At 38.5% G+C, this 25,381-nt stretch overlaps 1 protein-coding gene across 1 annotated transcript in view; it reads right to left on the bottom strand.

The window, feature by feature from the left end:
* The window catches only part of LOC126184357 (adhesion G protein-coupled receptor L4), a 443,528-nt gene that overhangs the window by 53,659 nt on the left and 364,488 nt on the right, over nt 1-25,381 (bottom strand). Inside the window, exons 11-12 of the mRNA XM_049926737.1 lie at nt 11,494-11,703; nt 6,071-6,221 (exon numbers count right to left, since the gene is read on the bottom strand). Of these exons, the coding sequence (XP_049782694.1) occupies nt 6,071-6,221; nt 11,494-11,703 (361 nt within the window). The remainder of the gene's footprint in view (nt 1-6,070; nt 6,222-11,493; nt 11,704-25,381) is intronic.

Raw genomic sequence — 25,381 nt, 5'->3', positions numbered from 1 at the left:
AAGCTTTCATTCAATTTGATGGTAATACTGTCTTCCTCTGCTCTTGGTTGACCTGTTTCTCTTTTAATAATATTCCAAATTGTTTTAATTTTATTATCAGAGTTGCTGATTTCAGACATGATACACATACTCCTGGATTTTTTAATAACTTTTCTTAATATAACACAGTAGTTTTTATAATTTTTGATAGTTTCTGGGTCACTACTCTTTCTTGCTGTCAGATACATTTCCCTTTTCCGGTTACAAGATATTTTTATACCCTTAGTAAGCCATGGTTTGTTACAAGGTTTCTTACGAGTATATTTAACTATTTTCTTGGGGAAGCAGTTTTCAAATGCATTTACAAAAATGTCATGAAATAAATTATATTTTAAATTGGCATCAGGTTCATGGTACACCTCATCCCAGTCTAACTGCTGTAGGCTTTCCCTGAAATTTGCAATTGTTAAATCGTTGACTGAACGTACTACTTTGGAGGACTGTTTAGTATTGCTGAATGGAGCTATGTCATATATTGTAACTAGCTGTGCACCATGATCAGAAAGACCATTCTCAACAGGCTGAGCATTTATCTGGTTAAACTTATCTTGGTCTACAAAGAAGTTATCTATCAGTGAGCTGCTATCCTTTACCACCCGAGTAGGAAAATCAATAACGGGTGTCAAATTGAAAGAACCGAGTAATACTTCAAGGTCATTTTTCCTATTACCCTCTTTCAGAGAATCTACATTGAAGTCCCCACAAATAATAATTTGCTTCCCCCTGTCTGACAGATAGCACAACAAGGAGTCCAAATTTTTCAGAAATAGATGAAAATTTCCTGATGGGGACCTATATACAGTTACAATTATAAATGTGCCTTTATTTAATTTAAGCTCACAGGCACATGCTTCTATATGTTTCTCTACACAAAACTTTTTTGTTTCTATACTTTTCGCACAATGATAACTTTTGACATATATGGCAACTCCTCCTTTCTCCATATTTTCTCTCATTACATGTGTAGAGAGCTTATAACCACTTACATTTACCTTATCTATATCAGTAACAATGTGATGCTCAGACAGGCATAGTATATCTATTTCATTCTCAGCTTCTAAATCTTCTAAACAAACCAGAAGCTCATCTACTTTATTCTTTAAACTCCCAATATTTTGATGAAATATACTTACATTATTTTTAATTATACTTTTATGAGACCCTTTCCTTATTCTAACATTTGCAGTACTCTCCTGTCTGAGTTTCTCATTGTGCTTAGGCCTAGTTCCTATACCAGTGGTCACATGGTGTTCAGAGAGGCAGATTATGTCAACTGGGTTGGGTGACTTTAATTCATCAATGCAATTACCTAGGACTGAGATACAACTTGGTGGAGATAAAATTTCTGGTGATTGGTGAAAATTTATAATTGGTAGCTGTGATTGGTGATCTAATGTGCTAGAATTGTGCTGTTTAATTTCTTTCCTAAACTGAAGATTTGTTTCAATCCTGACCTCTCGTAGAACTTGACATCTTTCTGTCTTACCTATCCTAAAAAAGGTGCTGCTCCAACACCTGTAACCACTGGTATTTTACCATTCATGGCAGTGCCTCCCCCCCTTAAATTTCCTGCTATTACCCCAGCCAGTTTCCCCTTCCCTTTCCTGTTGAGATGTAGGCCGTGCCTGGTATAGTCCCACCTACTGAGATAATCAACAGGAACCACACCAATATGAGCCCCCGCACCTGACCCAAGCAGCCGTTCCAACTCCAAATTAACTCTCCCAACAGAAGAGTCCAAATGAGGCCGGTCATGGCGTCTCAGGACAGATACAAATTCAACATTGGTGTGTCTCGATGCTGACGCAATCTTTACCAGGTCGCACTCTATACTGTACCCAGGATCTCTGTCGATGCTGTTCCCTGGCCCTCCCACAATAACCACGGTGTCTTCCCTGGTAAATCCTTTACAGAGTGAACCTAAATCCTCTGTCACCTGATCCAGACTAGCACTTGGTTTGAAAAAATTTGTGACCTGGTATTCTGGTCCTAATTCCTCCTGCAGAAGTTGGCCTACACCTCTGGCATGAGAACTGCCTAACAACAAAACTTTCTTCCTTTTCGATGACTTTCCTACATTCTTTTTCAATTTCCTATTGAAAGTTTGTTGTGTCCTGTCTACACCTACCTCTGCTTGAGGCTCATCAGTTTCTAACTGAAGCAACAGGTCAAACTTATTTTTGACATTCACCACAAAACTGTCAGACTTAGTTCTAGGCCTGTTCCTTCTGCTACCTGTTGCCACTTCCCACCTCTCTTTGCCCTTCTCCCTGGACAAAAGGTGGTCTGACACAATGTTAGGATGTATCCAATGCCTTTTGTCACCTCAGTGTAATGAACAGGAGGATCACATACAGTTACAAGAGCAAAGGAAATATGCTATTGCAGAACACTCCCGTGACATTGGGCATCCTATGGACTATAACAACACAGAGATTCTAGCGCATACTTCCAGCTAATGGTATTGTGTTATTAAGGAAGCAGTTGAGATTAAATTACAAGAAAGCATGTAAAGAGGGATGGAGGTTTTTGCTTAAATTATGGTCTATCTGCTCAAACAATAGAGGGACAAAATTAATTGAATCCCTCAATGTACTTCCACCATGACATCTGTACATAGTTTTCATTTTGGTTATGTTGTTGTTATGAACATTAAACTGTTATTGTCTCATATAAATCTGTATTAATTTCACCTATTTGGAATGGCATCAGTATGTAACTGAATGTATTTTATGTTCTAGATGATGTGCTTAAAATGTATATTATTCATGAAAAACTTAATGCTGTTGTTAAACAGGAAATGGCTTATTTATATTCTTTATGACAAATAGCTGTTTTACTGAGATTTTGTACATGATATTAAAAAGAGAGTCATAATATTCATATGGGAGGGGATGGTAGTGAATTTCTAGAAGTCAGTTAAAACAAAATGTCTCAGGTGTTGCACAGCAGAGTAGCATACTTGGTGCAGCCAGAAAAGTTTCATATTTCTTTCCTGGCAACACCAGAGGCAGAACAATAGCCAGGTTAAAAGCCAGCAAGAAAGATTCACTGATGATGCATCAGCAAATTCAGAAGCTATTGCGATGCCTTGTATGGGCTGAGTGCTCAAAGAAGCGTTGAAACAAAATGACATCATGGCGATAAAGGGGAATTTTCATCCTGCTGACTGTGCAAAGTGTCACAAGCTTAGTTCAGATTATAATGGTACAGCCTCCCCAAGGTCTCATATGAAATGTCCGATACCACCTTTTTTTATATGCATCCGTATAGTTATTAGACAATTCAGTGCTTCCTAAGGCCTTGTGTGTGTGTGTGTGTCTATATATATATATATATATATATATATATATATATATATATATCATTCTGTCCTATTTGATAAAAAAACTTGATATTCATTGCGAAGACATGTGGAATGTTCTGGAAGCACATGCATTGTCGTAATTATCGGGGGATTGTTGTCACTGATAAAATTGTGTACATATACTAAATTAAGTAACTAATCAAGAAATTGAAGTAATAAGTCCGTTGCAGCAAATAACTAGAGAGTGCAGAGATGGTAGCATGAAAAATCAATGCTTCTAATTGACAGAATGGTAATCTAAAAATCCAGTGCCACTATCTTGAGAAACAGCTTAAAAGTTGTTACCAAGAAATGTATTTTCATTTGTTATTTATTTTTATGTCTTCCTCTGTTCTTCTGTAATTAATACTCTTTGTAATTACATTTTTAATTAACTCTCCAATTGTTTACATCTCACACTTTTCCAATTTCCAGAATTTGAGGCCTTATTTATGCATTTTATGTATATAATAGGATAAAGCACGAGCTGTGTACTACCATTGAGTATTAGTAACCAAATCCAAACTGTAATTAGTTATGTAACTACAATGATACAAGGGACATTATTGGAATTAAAGTTCAGAATGATTTTATTATGGAAAACTGCAGATATTACTATAAAATATTGTCATTCAATATTGTATTTTATACCTTATTTGGCTGTAACATCGGTTTCTTTACATTTTGTAAATTTTAATTGTAGCATCAAAATTGTACAAAATTAACAGTGCTATATTTTGGAAGTTATTGTTAAAATTCTATATAAATCAATACAGCGAGGCTGTGAGTTAGCTGTTGAGTTGTTGTTTTGTCAGTCAGTTTTAAAGTTACATTTGGAAGTCAAAGAGATCAGTGAAGTCTGTCCATGTTTTTTTTACATGACGAGTGTGCAGGTTGGATGTCAATTACTGTGAATAAATTTTGTGAAGTATGAAAATTTCCCATTAATTCATCAATGGACCAGGCAGGAGAAACTTAAGTTAAGTAACATTCAGCATGAATCGTTACAAGATAAAGAGTAAGTATTCAGTTTATTGACATGGCAGAAAGAGTGTCTGAAAGGTGAAGCTGTGAAGTCCTGAAGTGACCTGAGAACTGACCCAACAGGAAAATTAGGATGAATGATGTCATTGCCACCCCACCACAGGAGAGCACATGGGCTCATCCTGTACAAATAATACCTATTTTCTGGTGGATTTATATTCAGTCTGCAGCTGTCCTATTGAGAGGTGAGGCTGAAGTCAGTTGACCCTATGCTTATGGAGTGGACTTTGATCTTATACAGAACAGCAAGTCCTGTCTGGAGGGATTTAGTTGCTGTGAGCTGCAGCATCAACTACCAAGTCAAGATCGATGACAAGCTGTGGCTGGCACCAACTGGCTGGTCTTATGATAGCCTAACCAGCAGTGCCTGGTTGCAGCCCATCATCTGTCATTGTGTGGGTGAGCCACTGCTGTCATTCATCTCTGTTCTTGCGGCAGACTTGGATCATGTCAATCTGTCTCTCTCTTCTGACGGGAAGCCATGGCACTTCTCTACATGACTTCACATTCTCTGAGCAGAGATAGTATATGCTTTCCATGTGTGCAGTCTATGATGGAGTCATGATTCCCCTGGCCATTGTCTCCCAGAAACTGTGCGCGGCGTCACTTGGTGCGGACATACCTGAGTGCTAACACAGATGAGATATCTGGCCTCATGACATCACTGCTGCTTAGCCAACATGCTACTGGATGCATGCCAATTATAATCAATAATTATTAAATGGTGCATTCCATGGTTGTATACTGCTGCTAGCCCTGCTCTCACTAACTGCCTGAACATCAAAGAGTCAATAATTGTTTTGTGGATAATAAATGTTTAATATTGTAATATTGCTTCAAAATACCTTTGGGAATCAGATAGGAGCCTACTCTCTGAATGGGTGTATCAGTATCTCCTGGGTGGTCAACTATCAGCCTGACAGCAATCTGGCCTTGATTCACCACCCACTGTAATGTCCTACCCTCCAAATGCTACACTGCATATAAACCTCAGAAAGTAGCCACAAACAAAGGCAGAAAAGCTAGGAAACAGGGCAGCAGTTCATTTTTCTTTAAATAAAAAAAAATCTGGAGCTCAGCATGTAAAGAGAGTTTTGCTGGCATCTTTTGCTGCTTATGTGCTGCATGCCCGACTACTTCACACAACAATTACCAGTCACATCCACTGAAGATTACTTACAAGTAATACTACAACTCAAAATTTGCAACATATGACTGCTATGTGGCTGTATGCTGTATGTTATTAAACAATAAGCATTATGACACTTTTTGTGAACCATCTACATACACATTATACAGTTCTCTGAGATTATGAAATGTCTACCTTGATGGATTACTGAAATATTAAATGAATTTTTCTGTATTCAGCATTTAATACTGACTTTTCCTGACTGAATGGAACAGACCACTTACAAGACATAACAGATGTAGAATTATCTGAAGTTAGACCTGTATATTTATGACTGCATTTTGCAATAATTAAAGCTGTCCTGTGTCTCATATAGTATTGTGCCACAGTAATGAATTGTCTCTTATACCAAAAACACTTATTTTGAGCAAACACATCCACATGAACAAGAAATAATTTAAAATTCAGCATTAATGTTGAACAGATAAAATATTTAAAGTTTTATTAATTACCTGTTATGATGCAAATTACAGTTTGTTTAAGATGTTTCACCTTTGGAATTTTGACCACTTCAGTGTACACAATTAGCAATTTGCTGATGTGTGATGAATTACCAATCAACATAAATGCTTCTAAACTAGTAGTTACGTATGGAAAGAACTCCTGCAAACAGATAAATAAGTCATAAAAAAACAAATATGGACCATTATTAAAAAGACAAAATTCTGATTAAAAATAATCATAAGTATACTATTTATTTCAATCTTTACTCTGGCATGACCCATAAAAATGTGGTAAAATACGATTTTTTTGAAATACTGGTTATTTCTTTTGTAAACTCTCTCTCTCTCTCTCTCTCTCTCTCTCTCTCTCTCTCTCTCTCTCTCTCTCTCTCTCTCTCACACACACACACACACACACACACACACACACACACACACACTCACACATACAATATATTCTGGCATACCCGCAGTATAAATGTAATGAAACATACAATATTAACATTTAAAAAGCAGGGTGTCCCACATAAAACCCATATGCTTCACATACCAGTTAATCATCTCTAATCAAACTGCTTGTAAAGTGGCAACTTTGTCTTGAAAGTAGGATACACTGCATTTTATTGGAAAGTCGAGTGCAACTGCTTGTTTGTGTGTCAGTTGTTGTGAGAAGCTTGTATTGATGAGTTGTTACAGAAATGGGGCAGTTTACATTATAACAGAAAACTGATGTTGTGCAGTGTTACCTGAAAACAGGCTCTATTAATGAATGTAAAGAAATTTTCCAAGTGAAGTATCCTGGAAGGAAACTCCCCACAACCAGCACTATTCAAGATCTGCACAAGAAATGAAGGTCTGTAGGATCTGGTTAGAATGTGCAGAGGAACAGATAACTGACAGTGTGTATCACCGAAATTATAGATAGAATTTGCATTGACTTTTGAGAAGTCCCCACAATTCAGTAAGGAGGTTATCACTGTAAGTTGGTGTGTCTCAAACATGATTGTGAACTAAATGATATGAAATTAAAAGCCTATAATGTAAGTATGGTGCAAGAGTTGAAATCTGTGGATCGGGAAAAAAGAGTTCATTATTGTAACTGGCTGTTACTTGCACCCCTTGCTTTACCTAATGTCAGATGAGGCCTGGTTTCATTTGTCAAGTTATGTAAACTCCCAGAATTGCAGATAATGATCACAGGACAATCCACATATTCTGCATGAAGGATCTCTCCACTCAGAGAAGATAGGTGTTTAGCGTGCTTTGTCTGGTATGTGCATTACTGGCCCCATATTTTTCAATTACACCTTAAACAGTGCCTTATATCTAGAGATCTTGACTCTTTCTGTGCACGGTCAACAGATGCAGAGAAGCTGGTCCTCAGAATTAACATCATGTGATTTTTATTTACAGGTCACACTAAAAAGCAAGGTGTATGCTGACACTACTTGCACAATAAATTATCTTAAGAGGTACATTACTAGAGAAATTAAGAATTACAGCGTGTTGCTGGTAACGCCATCACATGAAGTCAACGATGACTGGATGCAGATGGCCATCACTTCTAGTAACTCTTATAAACAGTTAACTATATGTTTTTTAATGTTACCATTATCTATTCTGTTTTAGTTAGTTCACAGCTACTTGAATCTCGGGTGTCAGGTGTATTATGTGGGACACTCTGTATAAAATTTGTTAGTTGGGAGCATAATGCATCATAAATGGAAATAATAGATAACATTCTCTGTGCAAAACTGCAAGCAATCAGTTCACTAGTGATATGAACTACTATAGTTTTGCTTAAATCAACAACCTGATAATATGAGAGGGTACAATGAAAAATAATGATGTCATCTCCAATGATGTACTAACTATTTTTCTGTTGGGGTTCAGGCAAATCCAGTCACTGACTGTTGCTGGGGGAAGTGGGAGAGGATAATCAAATCCTCTTCACTGATTGTTGGGGAGCAAAAAAAATTTTGTATATTTTTTGAAAAACTGTTAAGCAAATATTATTAGTGTGGGTAGGTCTTGAGCTGCCAGGACTGTGCTTTTCTACAAAGTGAAGCAATTAATTAATACTAAAAGTTGTAATTATGGGCCCAATTTTATATGTTCTGTTTCTTGGAAACAGTGTTCTTCTTTTGGTTTTGAAAAAGACATCACATAACTGGGAAGACCTAAGTTTTATTTGCCTCTGAGACCATTTCTGAACAGTAGTTCACATTGTCCATAGACTGTAATAACAAATAGCCACTGATTAATCTCTTAAGATTGTTGATATAATTGCTATTGTTTTATAAACATTGTGCATCACATCTTAAATATAGAAAATTATAATTTCCTTGAAAAAGAAGAAGGCATTTATTTTGTTTCCTTTAGATTCCAAATCTTTCACATACGGTTTCATGGCTTTCCTCTGGGAACAAGTTCTTTCATGTCATTCATGGTATTAATTTCCCAGCCCTATCTTGATGGATATGGAGGAGGATTAGCTGGGTGAGTCTTGATTGTGTCATTATTGATTTGAGGCAGGTTTAAGTCATCATAAGGTGCTGACAATACTGGAACAGTCATAATCAGAATTATCAAGTGAATAACTTTATAATTTTCTGGAACAGTTCTTATCTCTGATATGTTCTGCATTAAGATATATTTCATTAGAGGATGCATTAAGCATCTGAACACCACCTATAATGTTTTGCAGCATTTTGAGCTGTGCGTAGGGTATCTACAGGTTAAAGGCTTCTGTGTGTATACTCCAAGGAACTCTTATAAGTGTCATGCAGATGAAGAATTTGTTTGGGAGGATGCACCAAATATCTATTTGAGATTTCTATTAGTTGAACCTTTGATCAATCTCATTCAGAAAGACACCAAGAATTTCAAACACATTTCACTTAAATCTTCATTCATGAGACAGTTCTTCAGGAACAGACAATGTTACTCTGTGTTTCAATCTCACTGTTTTATTTTTTTCTTGGCTGAGAGATACTTGGGTCTGTTTCTTGTGCACAGTCATAGTTTCCCTTAAATGTTTCTAAGATTTTACCTTTACAGCTCCTCAGGTCAGACATGCTGCTATCAGCCATTTTACTTTCAGATATGTATTCATGTTGTCAACATTGGATGGTTGCACAAAATCTGCGTACACATTTTTCTTTTTTATGGAGTCCAGAACTATATTGCAGATATCTTTCACAGTATGATCTTTAAGAAGGATTTTCCTTACACCCTTGTTCTCCATAGACCTTTCAGTTGCACCACCAAAACAATAGTTGCATAGAATTCATAGCAAATGTCTTGGAAGGATTTATTGGTTTCCAGCATTTATAACCCAATATTTACCAGGTGGTGTAAACTCAGAAAAAGCATCTCAGAGTTGATGTAATGCACTTCAAAGTGTGAACTCCTGGCTAGCCATTTGCATTATTAAATGTGCCATAATTCTGAAAAATGGAGAATTTTTTATTGGTTACACAACGTCCGATGCGAACCATAATTTCCAGTATTTTGAAAAAGTCTTCCAATCCATCTGTGGCATGAATCAGCAAACCAATGTTTAATAGTATTAGTTGAAAACAGTCTTGGTTGCAATTTTAGTTTTTTTATTTATCAACTACGTGTTCACCTTATTTAGGCATCTTCAGGCTGATCTTAATTTGGTATTTCTTAGGACGATCCTTTAGACAGTGTAGCTAAAGGGCATTGTCGAGTACTTAAGCCCCATCTTATTCTATTATTTGCTCTTGTGAACATGCACGTGTTATGCAGGTCTTGGGGTCACTCATGTCCATCTAGAAAGTAGTATTTACTGAGGTTAATGAAGGCGATGTTGGACTGATGTACTCGACGATGCCCTTTAGCTACACTGTCTAAAGGATCATCCTAAGAAATACCAAATTAAGATCTGCCTGAAGATGTCTAAATAAGGTAAAACATGTAGTTGATAAATAAAAAAACTAAAATTGCAACCAAGACTGTTTTCAGCTAATTCTGGCATTTCGTTTTGTATCAACGGCATTGAACAAGTGTTGTGGCACTTCAGTCACACCTTTAGTTCTGGTAGATTGTTCTCCCTCTCACTGAGGCATGGGGTAGGTTTCCAGTGATCATTTCACGACCTCTTAATGAATTTCCTGTTTTATTCAGGGAACTGACTTTCTCCTGATTTGCCAGCATTGTCATTGTCACATAAGTTGACTCATCACAGGTGTGCTGTTTTCACTTGCAACAGACTCATGGTAAAATAGTCTCCTCTCATGTATCTGGGACTTTTCTGTAGTTTTTTTGGTGGTTACAGAAACCTTCCTCAAAAAAGATCATTTCCTTCTGTGCTCTTGTTTTGCATAATATATGGATGGACTTAATACAATCATACCAAAGAACAGTGTAATGTAGCCGGAGCAGACACAAAACGTTCTGATTCATAAGATCTTCCATTCCTTCACTGAAACTTGTGCCCGGACAGAACAGGAAGAAATCTAGTTGAAGTTGTAAGGCATTTAACATTGTCTGACAGATAGTAACTTCAAGGATATAAGAATTTGATTTAATTATTAAAAAAGTGCTGTCAACCAAAATACTAATCATATATTTGCTAATGTAAGGATTAATGTTTATTACTGGCTCTGTATGCAGCACTTGTACCTACACTGCTAAGTAAATTTGGGTGGAAGGGGGGGGGGTAATATGAATTATATATAGCTCTTCCCCCTGCCACAAACTTTCTTTGAAGTGTAGGGGAAAGTGAGCCCCCTTTCCCATCCTCCCTCCTCTCTGTCTGAGAAGCTGCATGGGTGAACTGATAATTGAAAATGATTTAAGTTAGGAGAGCAGAATAAATATTCTAGATTTCATCATTCAACCATGAAAGAAAAACAAAATAAATGCTTAAACATCAATAAGTGTATGGATTAGAAAGTTGAAGTGTGAAATTACATATCAGATGTATAGACTGCTGTTAAGATGTATCTACAGTTTTAGCATGACCAACAGATTTATTAGAAATAATAAAACTGTTTGGTACAAGGAAACTCATAAATGAGTTAGCCACAACAAGTCGTTAAATATAATGGGCAAAAATTAAGTAAAGAGGTTATATTTGAAAAATGCTGTATTGAAAGACTTTGGGATAGTATCAGTCATATTCACATGAGCATGACTTAATACAAAGTGAGTTTCAATGATTTCCAGTAGACAAATGGGGTATTAAAATTACTTTTTTTGTAATAATACTGCACAGAAGGGAATTAAAGCTAACACCAGAAATGTCTGATCAAATTTACAAACATATCTTACAAGAATATATTCATGAAACAGAGGAAAAATATATCAAAATAATTGTGAATTGTTCATATTGTCTTTAAATGTCTGTTAGCTAAGACTAGAAATCTGAAGTTGCACCTACTAAACAAAATAGAATTTAATACCTTTCCAACACTTCCTTGAAAGACGTATACAAATGTAATCATTGCAGCCATGACAGCTAAACTACACTGTAGTTTCAGGAACACAAGACAGTTTTGATGATACCACCAATGGGGTAGAAGCAGAACTAGTGTCATCATAGTTTGCAGCAAACATACAATACAGCCCACCAAAGGAATCAGGTGTTGGTTGATAGTAGGAGCAGAAGTAAGCTGAAAATAGTGACATACAAAACTTTTGTTACTGGCATAAAATAGCTCTATTAAATATAGAACACAAGAGAAGATAGTTTCTGTAACATCAGAGGAGAACCATAACTAGTACAGTTTTTTATTGTAATGATGCTAGAAATTCAAACAAAATATAAGCATTGTTATTTTAATTTCCTGAACATTAAGAAAACGAACCTGTTCTTACATTTTCTTTGTTGTCAGTACCATGACCATAAACGAATGCTACATTTTCCCATTTAGCCTGTTATTTACAACAATAATTTCTTTGTTATAGTAAATAACAGTCTAATTGGAAAAAATGTTGCATTCCTTTAATGTATTCTTGACAAATTTTAGAACATTCTTCATAGTTAAATTAACACTTAACTCAATGTTCTCATGATAGTTTACTTTGTATATTTCTCCTCTCTGGTTCCCAATAAATTAGATGTAATAAACACAGCTATTATTCAGTGCTAAGCACACAAGATGCAGATGCTTTTAAGTAACATTTCATGGTAGGAAAAAATCTAATTGTTAACACAAAACAGACGTTATATATTTTTGTTGTTTCCAGCACCATCTCCACAATTATCATCATAACAATGGCTACTTTTACCAACCACTATTATATACTATATCTTTATCATCCACAATTTTCATATTTATACTGTCATATGTGAACTGCAGGGAATAATAGAAAATATATTTTTCATGTGGTCTGTAGTAAAATATACCACAACAAAACATTCTGAACATTAGTAACAAAAGCTAAAGTAGCCCCAGAGTGAAACACAAGCAAAAACCTTTTGTATTTGTGACCCCTAGTAAAGTGAAATAGAGATATGTGATACTGTAGATTCAACAAATTTTTTTGAAGTTTCAGTACACATTAAAATAACTGGGACTTCTCATCAGGCAGGAAATGGAAGTATGTAATTATTCTTAAGTTTAAAGAAAATAAAAATGTTATCACTACAATAAAAGGAGGTGTGAGTGTGTTATTTGTGAATGAAATAGCAAGTGAAAGCATCAATAAAATTTTGAAAAAATCAGCAGGCATATTAAATAGAGATGTGGTAAAAAGTGTGACAACTCCGGAACTGTTTCAGGAAATGAATTAAAAGAAACACAAGAATGGAACAACTGTCATTAGAGTGTAATGCAGAAGCTCCAATACCTGTACAAGATTAATTGCAGAAACTCCATCAGTCATTGAGAACACAATTATCAGTATTCAGTCCAGCAACTGTCAAGGACAGTCCATTTAATATTAAGTATAAGGTGCAGTTTATTTGGAAATGTAGAGGTAAAGTGGGAGGAGATAAAATGGAAAAAAAGAAAGCACAACTGTCATAAATCGAGAAATAAAACATTTGGAAGGAAACAGCATGCCATTCTCCTGTAGCATATTGGCATGCTCCATCTCCTGCAGCATTACCCACAGACTTGAGAAACTTCAAGATGTCCACTGAATTTTGCCAAGTTAGCTCTTGCTATTGTTGGACTGAGGCAGATGCAGACGTAGTGGATAATTAACATGCGATGCACTTATGTGCCACACACCAGTACTCAGTAAATTCATAACTGAATGGTTTCCTGCTAGCTTTCCTCAATCATAATAATTTAAAGAGCTAAAAACAGTGCCAAGAATCTTTCTATTAACAGATCTCAGAAAAAAACTGTAAGAACATCACCACATCACTGTGCTCACAGTATACAGTGATTAATGCTAACTTTCTACCAGACAATTAACAGCTTCAGACAACTGAAAAAAAATGAGCTGTAATAGGGTCCACAGCCATGATAAATTTCTTGAATGATATTTATGTTCTGCAGTAACAGCCAGTGTAGAAAATTGGTATCATTCAACTTATTAACATCTACATTTAATGATTCTGATATGAAACAGTGTAATTTTTTTCCAAATTTCTATTACCAAATATTGTACAACACTGATCAAAAGTTGCAAAGATGGATGCCTTTAGACATTTAAAGCATAATATACAAAAGTAGAAGGAGAGTTTCAGTTCAACCAACAAGAAATATCACATTGGTGAAAGCTATGGGACGAAGTATAAAAATTCAATCCTTAGAAATTTCTAATAAATGAAAAACTCATTGTTACTATACAAATGAGTAAGTTAGTAAAGTTACAAACATATAGTGAATTAACACATTAAATTTTAGTGTCTCCATGAGGCAAGCTATCAAATTAATTTAGAAAACGAGCAGTTTGAAATCAGGGTATCAATCAGAAAGTACATTGAAGGGTGGTGGAAATGAGACTAAAGAAGTCACTTTTTTTCAGACAGTAGTGAAGAACTGTCTTATCAATTGCAGGGGCTGGAGCAGTTGGCAGTGCAAGCATGTGCTGGTGAATTACCTTTGCCACAGGGAGTCACCATTGGTGAGAAAGACTGCTGCAGTGCCAACAGACAACCACATCAGGTCTTAAAGTTCGAGACCACAGTAGAAAATGTAGTTATGCCTACAATTGTCATTTTCAGAGTTGGCTACAAAGCCACCACTGTGACAGTCATGATAATTTAACTTGGAATGCAAAGTAACAGTAATAGATGAACTGCAGATTTGCATACTAGGTGGTTCATGGCTTTGTTACTGTCACTTGAAAGTTGGCAGAAAACATTTGCTTTCATATTCATGAAAGCTGTCGGTGGATTTTTGATTAACATATCTGCCCAAAATGGAAAAAACCTAATTTAACTGCTTCCTTTCAAATTGTACTGCTTTTCTAACAAATCATGTGACGGTGACCAGAGGAAAGATATGGTTTCCAAGCCACTACATTGTGAGAAAGGTCATGAAAAGTCCAAAAAACTATGATCATCTGCCTTTGTCAAGAAACTATTTCTGCTGCAGTAACTGTTCAAATTATTTCAAGTTCCTCTTCTCAAAAGACTACTCCTGCTGTGATAATGATTGAAATTCACTGACAAGTCAAAAAATGTCCTTAATCTTAAGTAAAAAACAAACACACACACACACTCACACACATACACATACAAACAGGATGTTTCTTGTTGTATCCTTGGCCCGTCAGGAAAGAGCTCAATTAATAATTCAGCTTTATTCCCATGCAGAAAGTACTGTTTTGTGTTTTTTGTTTGTTTACCATTGGTAAACATAGGTTTTGTCTGGTCCTTGTACCATGGTCGTGAATGCTGATGTTTTTGACACATTCTCTGATGTTCTTCTTGATGCACATAACAGATTAGTAAATGTACTCACAGGGTGTAGAAGGAACGCCAGTTATTCAAATAAATATTTACAGCTGCGATACAGAAGTTAAAAATTTGGCTGTAAGGTGTCTGCAACCTTCCTCTGCAATGGTACAAAATTTGGCACCCTGTAATATTATCCTCAGCCTCGGCGATGGCTCAAAGAGCAAGGTGTCGTCACAAGAGGAAAAACGACAGAGCTAAGAAGTTCACCACAATTCTTCCCAATACCACTGTGGAAGTTGTAACGTCGCAGCTATTTGCACGGCTGCAGAGTTTTGCAGTAAGTTTTATTCCGCTAGGTCAAGCTGTATTGGAGGCCAACAATGAAGCCTTCAGCTCCGGCCGTTGTGTAGCCGGCTGCTGGTGTCATAATCCCATCTGTCGCGGTGTGATGACCGTGAGAATTGCGCTGTGTAGAGCGTACTCAGATCATTTATTCATCTCACCTAAGAAACTAAATAACTATGATAAATGTGATCTGATTGTTTTCTAATTTGGTATAGGAACTTTTATAATTTAGAAGAACAATGTGTATCATTTTCATGCGGATAACTTTGATAGTTTTCAAAATATAAAAACCTATTAAAAAAGTACTTAAGCGACACTTAGTAAAGTAAATTCAGATAGGAATCATGACAGTTTAAGTTTCTTTGTTATTTGAAAATACTGACGGCACTCTCGGTACGCACAAGTTTTTTTTTAAAGAATTTTAATTCCGAACTTTTAATAATTTTGATTTCGTAAAGAAAATAATAGTTTAAAAGTTGATATTTATATTTTGTGTTAGGGTGGGAGTGGATGAGAGTGAATGTGAGTGTGTATGTGAAAACATACGCAAATTTTAATTTTATAATGTATTACACCATTCATAACTAGCAAGTATTATGTAACCAGGATGTCCTGAAAACGGTGAATCCCCCTAACTGATGGATGGCGTATGTTTAGGAGCGTTTGTTTTTGTAATAAGGCAGCCAGAAAGATAGTAAGAGGATACTTAGATCTAAAGTATATTTCAAGCATAATTTTTTGTTGTTGTGATTTTTGTTTGGTTTGGTTTTGTGGAACATTTTGTGAAATTTTGCAATATGAAATGACGTAGATGCACTGCGAATGCTGATTGGAGTAAAACGGTTTGCGCGTGAAATTGATCACGAAAGGTTAATCTTATTGGATGATCATTTTGATCAACCAATGAGAGAAAAGTCTTTCCCGCGTAATTGAATGAGTTATATGCCCTGTGAGCGACGGCATCCAGTCAGTCGTGGACTCGCTGTCGGACGAGAAGGTCATGTTAAATGTGTCCTAAAAAATTATCTGTAAGATGAAGAAATGACGGTTAAATCGCGCTCGGTTTATATCGCCGTGCTAGCAGATGCAGTTACGGACATTACGGTGAAGTTTTAAGAGGTTTTTGAATGTTGGTTGCAGAATAAACCGCGTGTGAAACTATCGGCCTTTGTGAATATTCTGCGTGGCGTGTTCCGTATGCATGTACAGAACATTTTGGCGAGCATCTTCTTTCGAAGAATCCACCGAAAAGGACCGAATGTGAACTCGGTTTGTAACAATGTGTTGCCTGTGTGAATCTCGTAATATTTCGGGTTGGGCTTAGCACGTTTGTGGTTGTCTTACGTGTGATATAAGCTGCACGAACTAGTAGTAGGTGTACTACCAATTTATATGTGGGCTTGGTGACACAATAAATGAAAAGGACCGTAATAAAACATCAGCATCTACAAAAAAACATTTTCAATGAAGGGCGGAAGCACCCACTTTGCCCATTATAAATAGAGATTTACAGTTTTATCTCGTTACTGGAGTTATGCCGACTTTGTAATCGTAAGTAGGGACGATGGTTTTCTTCAACGCTGCTTTTCTCATCGTCTACATAGTACCTACGAATGCAGAGCAGCGAGTGGTGAATTGACACTATACTGAGGTAGGTGGACAATAATTAAATCGCAAAACGAGTCCCGCGAAACCCCGCCCTGCCGCAAACTGTCACACGATGAAAAGGTCGTCATAACCTCTCTTACCAACTTTTCACTTCCTCTTTTGACACATCTGCAAATGGAGGCCAGGAAACCAATGCTCAGCTTTGATATCACATGATTTTCGTCTGGTGGCCAAGGAAAATATCTCAGACACAGGCCAAGGAAAACATCTCAGACACACCGCCATTCAGTATCGACACGGGAAAGGCCTTAGGAGGTTGCACAAAGGGCGACGATGAAATCACCCCCGCCATTGGGGTATTGATTTTCACAAATTTCGCTGTCGAAAACAACAGTTCGCAGCGGGATGTGCAACAGGACGATGTTGTTGACAACCTTCGACACTGATGGTACTTACTGAATTTTCGGTCCTTCTCTAAGCACACATGGGGTTTCAATGCCAATGAATGTAATTTGAAGCCTTTGGAGAGTAGAACGAATGCAATTCTTGCTGTGGTGTACATGATGGAATGAACGGAGGCTATTCAAAACCATCTGATGAAATATGAACATGATCTAAAGCAGGAAAGGGCGTTTATACTGCCCCGTTCTGTGGCGTGATCACAGGAAGATGCAACATTGATACATGAGTGGATAAAATGGAAAGTTCAGCAACATCCTCAAAGCCACCTGTGCACATTAGTTGAGCACTTAAAACATGTATTTCTACAAAGAATTCGACATCCATTCAGCAGAGTGGTGCTCTGCTGCTAGTCTAGCGTCTGCTTGTTGGCATGCGGGATCTAAGGGGTGTCGAGGGGGTTGCCTGTGCTAGGAGCAGTTGAGGGCCACTCAGGTGGATGGGTGTTGAAGTACGTGTACACATACGTTTTTAAAAAGCGCAACAAAAGTACGCAGGTGGCACTGAGGGCATTGTCATGCTGGAGTCTTTGAGGGTTCCTTTGCCACTTTATCCACGAACGTGTGAATGTTGCAACCCCCTATGATCACGTCACAGGAAGGGCTGAAAAAGCATAAACACACTTTTCAATTTTCGTCGAATAGTTTAGTCTCTAGTCCTTCCTCCCTGAATACCATTGCAAAAACTGTGGTTGTTTTACACTCCAAATGTGTTAGACCATGTTCAGCGTAGTTTCATCCCCAAGACGTGCTTAGAAAAAGGTTGAATCGTTTGGGGAGTATCAGCAGTGTTCAACGTTTTCGAGAACGTCGTCGTATTGCAACTACCACAGCGAATTGTCGTTTCAGACAGCGAAATATGTGGGAATCAACGCCCCAAGAAAGGGGCGGCTTCATTGACACCCTTTATGCCACCTGCTGAGGCTCTTTCGTGTCGATTTTGAGCGGCGGTGTGTTTGAAATCGTTTCCTCGGCCACCCATAAGAAAACTGCGTGGGTTTAACGGTGGGTGTCGCAGTTGTGACCTCCATTGCAGAAGCGTCAAACGAAGGGGTGAAATGTGAGTAAGAGGGGGTGTGACGACATTACCATCATGTGATACGTCCACGGTGATATTGGGCAGAATTGCGCTGAAATTTGGGGCCAATATGGCATCATCAACCCACCTTATACCTCATATGAACTTTTGAGCAGTGGTCTTTTTTTTCGCACATGTCGAGAGCTTGCTGTTTGAAGCGTCGCTGAGTCTGAGGGTGACGTCGCAGGACGCCAAGCTTTTGCACCATTACAGAGGAAGGTTGTAGACACCTTTCAAACTTTTGTGTCACAATGGGAGACAGTTACTGGGTCTCAAAAAGTGATCCTTAATTGTGTTGCGCTGTATATTTACGTCCCACATTTAAAGCCCCCAGAGATAAAGACTTGATGTTTAAACAAATTTCTGACTTGCAGTTAGTCACCGTTTAATTAATCATACGATATTTCGAATGGGCACCCGCCACCCATCTTCAGGTGAGTCATCGAAGGCTAGTGAAGACTTGCTCCATTGCGCCATATACAGCTTGCTGCAAGTGTTCCGCTCTTGCGTCAAAATCAAGTTGACAGGCGGACCATACTGCCCGGCCACTCGTAATATAGTGAGATCAATTAAAGGATGATCGGCTGCAAGCCCGAAATTTTGTGTGAACATTCAATTCGCAGGGAAATTTAAAAAGTCACGAAGACTTGATGTTTAATCATAAGGTAAACTGCACAAGTATATTCCTATCTTCCTTAACATTTCCCTTATCACATTTAGTTCTTGACACTATAGCAGCCTTATGGTCATTTATTCCTTCCTACGCAGAAGGAAAACCAATTCTAAGCAAAGAATTCTAAGGCAGAAAGGTGGAAGGAATATATAGAGGGTCTATACAAGGGCGATGTACTTGAGGGCTATATTATGGAAATGAAAGAGGAAGCAGATGAAGATGAAATGGGAGATATGATACTGCGTGAAGAATTTGACAGAGCACTGATAGACCTAAGTCGAAACAAGGCCCCCAGGAGTAGACAACATTCCATTAGAACTACTGATAGCCTTGGGAGAGCCAGTCCTGACAAAACTCTACCATCTGGTAAGCAAGATGTATGAGACAGGCGAAATACCCTCAGACTTCAAGAAGAATATAATAATTCCAATCCCAAAGAAAGCAGGTGTTGACAGATGTGAAAATTACCGAACTATCAGTTTAATAAGTTACGGCTGCAAAATATTAGCATGAATTCTTTGCAGACGAATGGAAAAACTGGTAGAAGCCGACCTCGGGCAAGATAAGTTTGGATTCTGTAGAAATGTTGGAACACGTGTGGCAATACGGACCTTGCGAATTATCTTAGAAGATACGTTAAGGAAAGGCAAACCTACGTTTCTAGCATTTGTAGAGAAAGCACCTGACAATGTTGCCTGGAATAATCTCTTTCAAACTGTGAAGGTGGCAGGGGTAAAATACAGGGTGCCCAAGGCTATTTACGATTTGTACAGAAACCAGATGGCAGTTGTAATGGTCGAGGGGCATGAAAGGGAAGCAGTGGTTGGGAAGGGAGTGAGACAGGATTGTAGCCTATCCCCGATGTTATGCAATCTGTATATCGAGCAAGCACTGAAGGAAACAAAAGAAAAATTTGGAGTAGGAATTAAAATCCATGGGGAAGAAATAAAGACTTTAGTTTTGCCGATGACATTGTAATTCTGTCAGAGACAGCAAAGGACTTGGAAGAGCAGTTGAACGGAATGGACCGTGTCTTGAAAGGAGTAAAAAAAAAATGGTTCAAATGGCTCTGAGCACTATGGGACTTAACATCTGTGGTCATCAGTCCCCTAGAACTTAGAACTACTTAAACCTAACTAACCTAAGGACATCACACACATCGACGCCCGAGGCACGATTCGAACCTGCGACCTTAGCGGTCACGCGGTTCCAGACTGAAGCGCCTAGAACCGCACGGCCACACCGGCCAGCTTGAAAGGAGTATATAAGATGAACATCAACAAAAGCAAAACAAGGATATTGGAATGTAGTCGAATTAAATCAGGTGATGCTGAGGGAATTAGATTAGGAAATGAGACACTTCAAGTAGTAAATGAGTTCTGCTATTTGGGAAGCGAAATAACTGATGACTGTAGAGGTAGAGAGGATATAAAATGTAGATTGACTATGGCAAGGAAAGCGTTTCTGAAGAAAAAAACTGTCAACATCGAGTATAGATTTAAGTGTCAGGAAGTCATTTCTGAAAATATTTGTATGGAGTGTAGCCATGTATGGGCGATGTATAGTTTAGACAAGAAGAGAATAGAAGCTTTCGAAATGTGGTGCTACAGAAGAATGCTGAAGATTAGATGGGTAGATAACGTAGCTAATGAGGAGGTACTGAATAGAATTGGGGAGAAGAGGAATGTGTGGCACAACCTGACTAGAAGAAGGGATCGGTTGGTAGGACATGTTCTGAGGCATCAAAGTATCACCAATTTGGTATTGAAGGGCAACGTGGAGGGTAAAAATCGTAGAGGGAGACCAAGAGATGAATACACTAAGCAGATTCAGAAGGATGTACGCTGCAGTAGTTACTTGGAGATGAAGAGGCTTGTACAGGATAGAGCAGCATGGAGAGCTGCATCAAGCCAGTCTCTGGACTGAAGACCACAACAACAACAACTACAACAACTGTATATTAATTGAATCTATAAGGTCGGTCTCTCTGTCATCACAATATATAAGTCGTGATGTCACGAGTTGGTCTGCTATCTAACTGCCCTAGTTAGCTTTCAGAAAGGACACTATGAAAATATTATATGTAACTATACCCTTACTACTTGTGAGAGCCACATGAGTCTCCCAGCATACAGCTGGTAAATGGAAATACCCCCTACTACAACAGTATTATTGGGAAATTTCCCAGCGACGTTCTGAGAGTGGGTATGCTGGTCACTGCGAACTCCACAAAGTTAAACGGGTGATGGAGCCCCATATAGAAATTGCTGACAGGCCAGGAAGAGAAGCCAGTGTTCACCTCGAGGGGTGTGGATCTTCTCGACTGTAATGTGGAGGAGGCTCTGCTGATGTTATGAAGTGTACTGTGTGCACCTGGCTACAAGTCGTGACCCTTGTCCACACGAATGATGCCTGCCACCCGGGTTCAGAGGACATCGTTAGTAGTTCCTACAATGGCCAGGCTGCATTTGTGAAAATAGCCTCGTGGCGAGGGAAGGGGGGTAGGGGAGGAATCAGAGCCTGTGGTTAGGAACGTTGATTCGAGAACCGATTGCTGTCTGGAGCCGAGTGGAAGGCACAACAAAACGATTTTGTAATGATCTTCGATGCAGAGTTCTCGATCTCCACTATCATGTGGAGACTAAAAGATCACAGCAAACAGTAGCAAAGTATGGGTGGGATGGCGCGCATGCGTTTTTCTAGGATAGATAAGTCCATCTACATGCCAGATAAATTGCGTTCTCATTTTAAAGTGGGAAGAACATCAGCCTCATGAATTACAAAGAGTAGCATCCGTCGCTGTCATGACATCGTAGAGAGAAAATGCTAGTACATTAACAGTTAATTTCAGGAGTGTCTAAGGTAAGGTCCTAGAACTATTCTCTCTTAAAACAGGTTATAATACTCGCATAGTACTCGAACAGAAAACTGTTTGAAACCAGACATTAGCAGCAAAGGAAGTTTTAAGTTCCGATTGGAATGTATATAGAAAAGGTCGGATGTCTGTGATGGAGGTACCGAGCGAGGTGGCGCAGTGGCTAGCACACTGGACTCGCATTCGGGAGGACGACGGCTCAATCCCGCGTCCGGCCATCTTGATTTAGGTTTCCCGTGATTTCCCTAAATAGCTCCAGGCAAATGCCGGGATGGTTACTTTGAAAGGGCACGGCCGGCTTCCTTCCCCGTCCTTCTCAAATCCGATGAGACCGATGACCTCGCTGTCTGGTCTCCTCCCCCAGAACAATCCATGTGATGGAGGCATGAGTATCAACGTACAAAATACGATAATATCTATTGAAGCTAGAACAGATTCCGAATAGTGGCTTTCTATCACGTAAGAGCTATTCTCACATCGCTATAGTACATTTCCAAACGCTTCCTTGGAACAATATGCTCGGCGAGCGATAAAAGGTCGAAGTATTGCATTAATTGTATAAATAGGTACATTAAAATTAAAAATAAAAAGATTTTCCGCAACAAATATTGCTATTGAAATTGGTAGAATGTGCAGCTATAACTCGAAATTACCAGTTTAGTGAGGTACGAAATATGTTATGTACGACACCTGTAAACTCGCAATGGTTTCCCAACGTTTTCAAAAAATGGTTCAAATGGCTCTGAGCACTATGGGACTTAACAGCTGTGGTCATCAGTCCCCTAGAACTTTAAACTACTTAAATCTAACTAACCTAAGGACATCACACACATCCATGCCCGAGGCAGGATTCGAACCTGCGACCGTAGCAGTCGCACGGTTCCGGACTGCGCGCCTAGAATCGCGAGACCACCGCGGCCGGCCCAACGTTTTCATTTCACAGTTGCATCACGAACAGCAGTCCAGGATACATATAATTCCTGGGAAACCCTTCTTACAGAATATCAAAACAGGTGTGTGTCCCTACAATCTTTCCCTTTCGGAACTCAATCAGGTCTCTCTGTTGCCTCAGTCCAATAGTAAACACATCAATGATGTTGGAACATTGTCCTTGTGCGTCCATACACTCGAATGCATTGGCTGATGATCCATGATAGGTATTCAGCTGTGTGTTCAGAGTGTTTTCACTGCATAGTATATATTGTTCACTCACAGTTTCATTTTCCTTATGTCCCATCGTTACCAATGCAGAAATCACCTTAATTTCATTTACGTATTTGGTCATTGCAATGTTTCTTGCGTATGAAATCTCCTTCCTTTGTTCGTTAGGTTCGCTTTCTTGCCACAGTCTCTGTTTTGTCACAATTTATTTTAACCTTCCGAACATTTATGTATTTATGTGAGTGAAGGTACTTTTCAAAATTGTTAATTGTCATGCGTCAGATAATGAAGAAATCGAAGGAACGCATGACGAAATAAAAGAAATTAGTCAGATAGTTACGGGAGGGAAAATAGTGGCAGAGCATTACATGGCGCAAAGGAATAAAAGAGAAAGTCACCTGGTAGAAATTTGAACAGAGCATAATTTAATCATCTCCAGCCGTTGGTTTGAGACTCATATGAGATTGATGTACACACAGAAAATACCTGAAGACTCTGAAAGGCTTCGGACTGATGTATAGTGGTTAGACAAAGATTCTGAAAATAGATTTTATGCTGTAAGACATTACCAGAGGCAGATCTGGACTCTGACCATAATTTATAAATTATGAACTGCAGGTTAAAAATGAAGAAATCGCAGATAGTTATGAAATTAAGGAGATGACACCTGCATAAGTTGAAAGAACCAGAAATTATTGTAAGTTTTAGAGGGAGCTTTAGGCCACTTTTGATTGATCAGGAGAAGGGAATTCAGTAGAAGATAAATGGATAGCTTTGAGAGATGAAATGATGAAGGCAGCAGAGGATCAAATAGATAAAAAGACAAGGCCTTGTAGAAATCCTTGGATATCAAATGAGATACTGATTTTAATTGAAGAAAGGAGAAACCTATGTTTATATCATTTGTGGATTTAGAGAAAGCTTTTGACAATGTTGACTGGAGTATGAGAAATTTTGAAGGTAGTGGGGATGAAATATGGGGAGCGGAACTTGTACAGAAACCAGACTGTAGTTGTAAAAGTCAATGGAGACAAAAAGTAAGCAGTGATTGACAACAGAGAGAGAAAGGGGCTGTAGCCTGTACCGATATAATCCAGTTCAAATGGCTCTAACCACTATGGAACTTACTTAACACCTGAGGTCATCAGTCCCCTAGACTTAGAACTACTTAAACCTAACTAACCTAAGGACATCACACACATCCATGTCCGAGGCAGGATTCGAAGCTGCGACCGTAGCAGCAGCGCGGTTCCGGGATGAACCGCCAAGAACCGCTCGGCCACAGCGGCCGGCTGATATAATCCAATCTATACTCTGAGAAATCAGTAAAGGAAATCAAAGATAAATTTAGAAAGAGAACCAGTGTTCGGGAAGACGAAATAAAAACTATGAGATTGATAATGAGACTGTAATTCTCTCAGAGACGACAAAGGACTTGGAAGAGCAGCTGAATAGTTTGGATGCTGATGGAATTACATTGAGAAATGAGACACTAACAGTATTAGATAAGTTTTACTATTCGAGCAGCAAAATAACTGATAATGCCTGATGTAGAAAGGATATAAAACACAGACTGGCAGTAGTAGGGAAAGCATTTCTGGAAAAGAGGAATTGGTTAACAAAAAGTACAAATGTTAGGAAGTCTTTTCGGTAGGTATTTGTCTGGAGTGTAGTCTTGTACGGAAGTGAACCGTGAACGATAAGGAGTTTAGACGAGAAGAGAACAGATGCTCTTCAAATGTCTAATTACATTCAGGTCTTATTACATTCGCCGAGCGGTTCTAGGCGCTACAGTCTGGAACCGCACGACCGCTACGGTCGCAGGTTCGAATCCTGCCTCGGGCATGGATATGTGTAATGTCCTTAGGTTAGTTAGGTTTAAGTAGTTCTAAGTTGTAGGGGACTGATAACCTCAGATGTTAAGTCCCATAGTGCTCAGAGCCATTTTTCTTATTACATTCGGCGCCACATTGGGCGACCTGCGCGCCGGATGGGGATGAAATTATGATGAAGACAACACAACAGCCAGTCCCTGAGCGAAGGAAATCCCCGACCCAGCCAGGAATCGAAGCCGTGCGCGTAGGACGGCAATCCGTCACGCTGACCACTTATTCAGAGATGATGTACAGGACGGACTGGTGAGGGGATCTATATAAAACGAGTCTTCGGTCTGAAGACTACAACAAAACAACAAAAATATATCACAACTCTTCACAGACTGTTCATTGCTATTTCTAGCTATTGTATATTAATAAATATGTGACTTCTTATTTACACTGTAATGAGGATTCC

The sequence above is a fragment of the Schistocerca cancellata genome, chromosome 4 (genome assembly GCF_023864275.1).
Source record: "Schistocerca cancellata isolate TAMUIC-IGC-003103 chromosome 4, iqSchCanc2.1, whole genome shotgun sequence".
Taxonomy (NCBI): Eukaryota; Metazoa; Arthropoda; class Insecta; order Orthoptera; family Acrididae; genus Schistocerca; species Schistocerca cancellata.
Note: the sequence above shows the minus strand (reverse complement) of the source record. Positions and strands in the feature narration are given on the sequence as shown.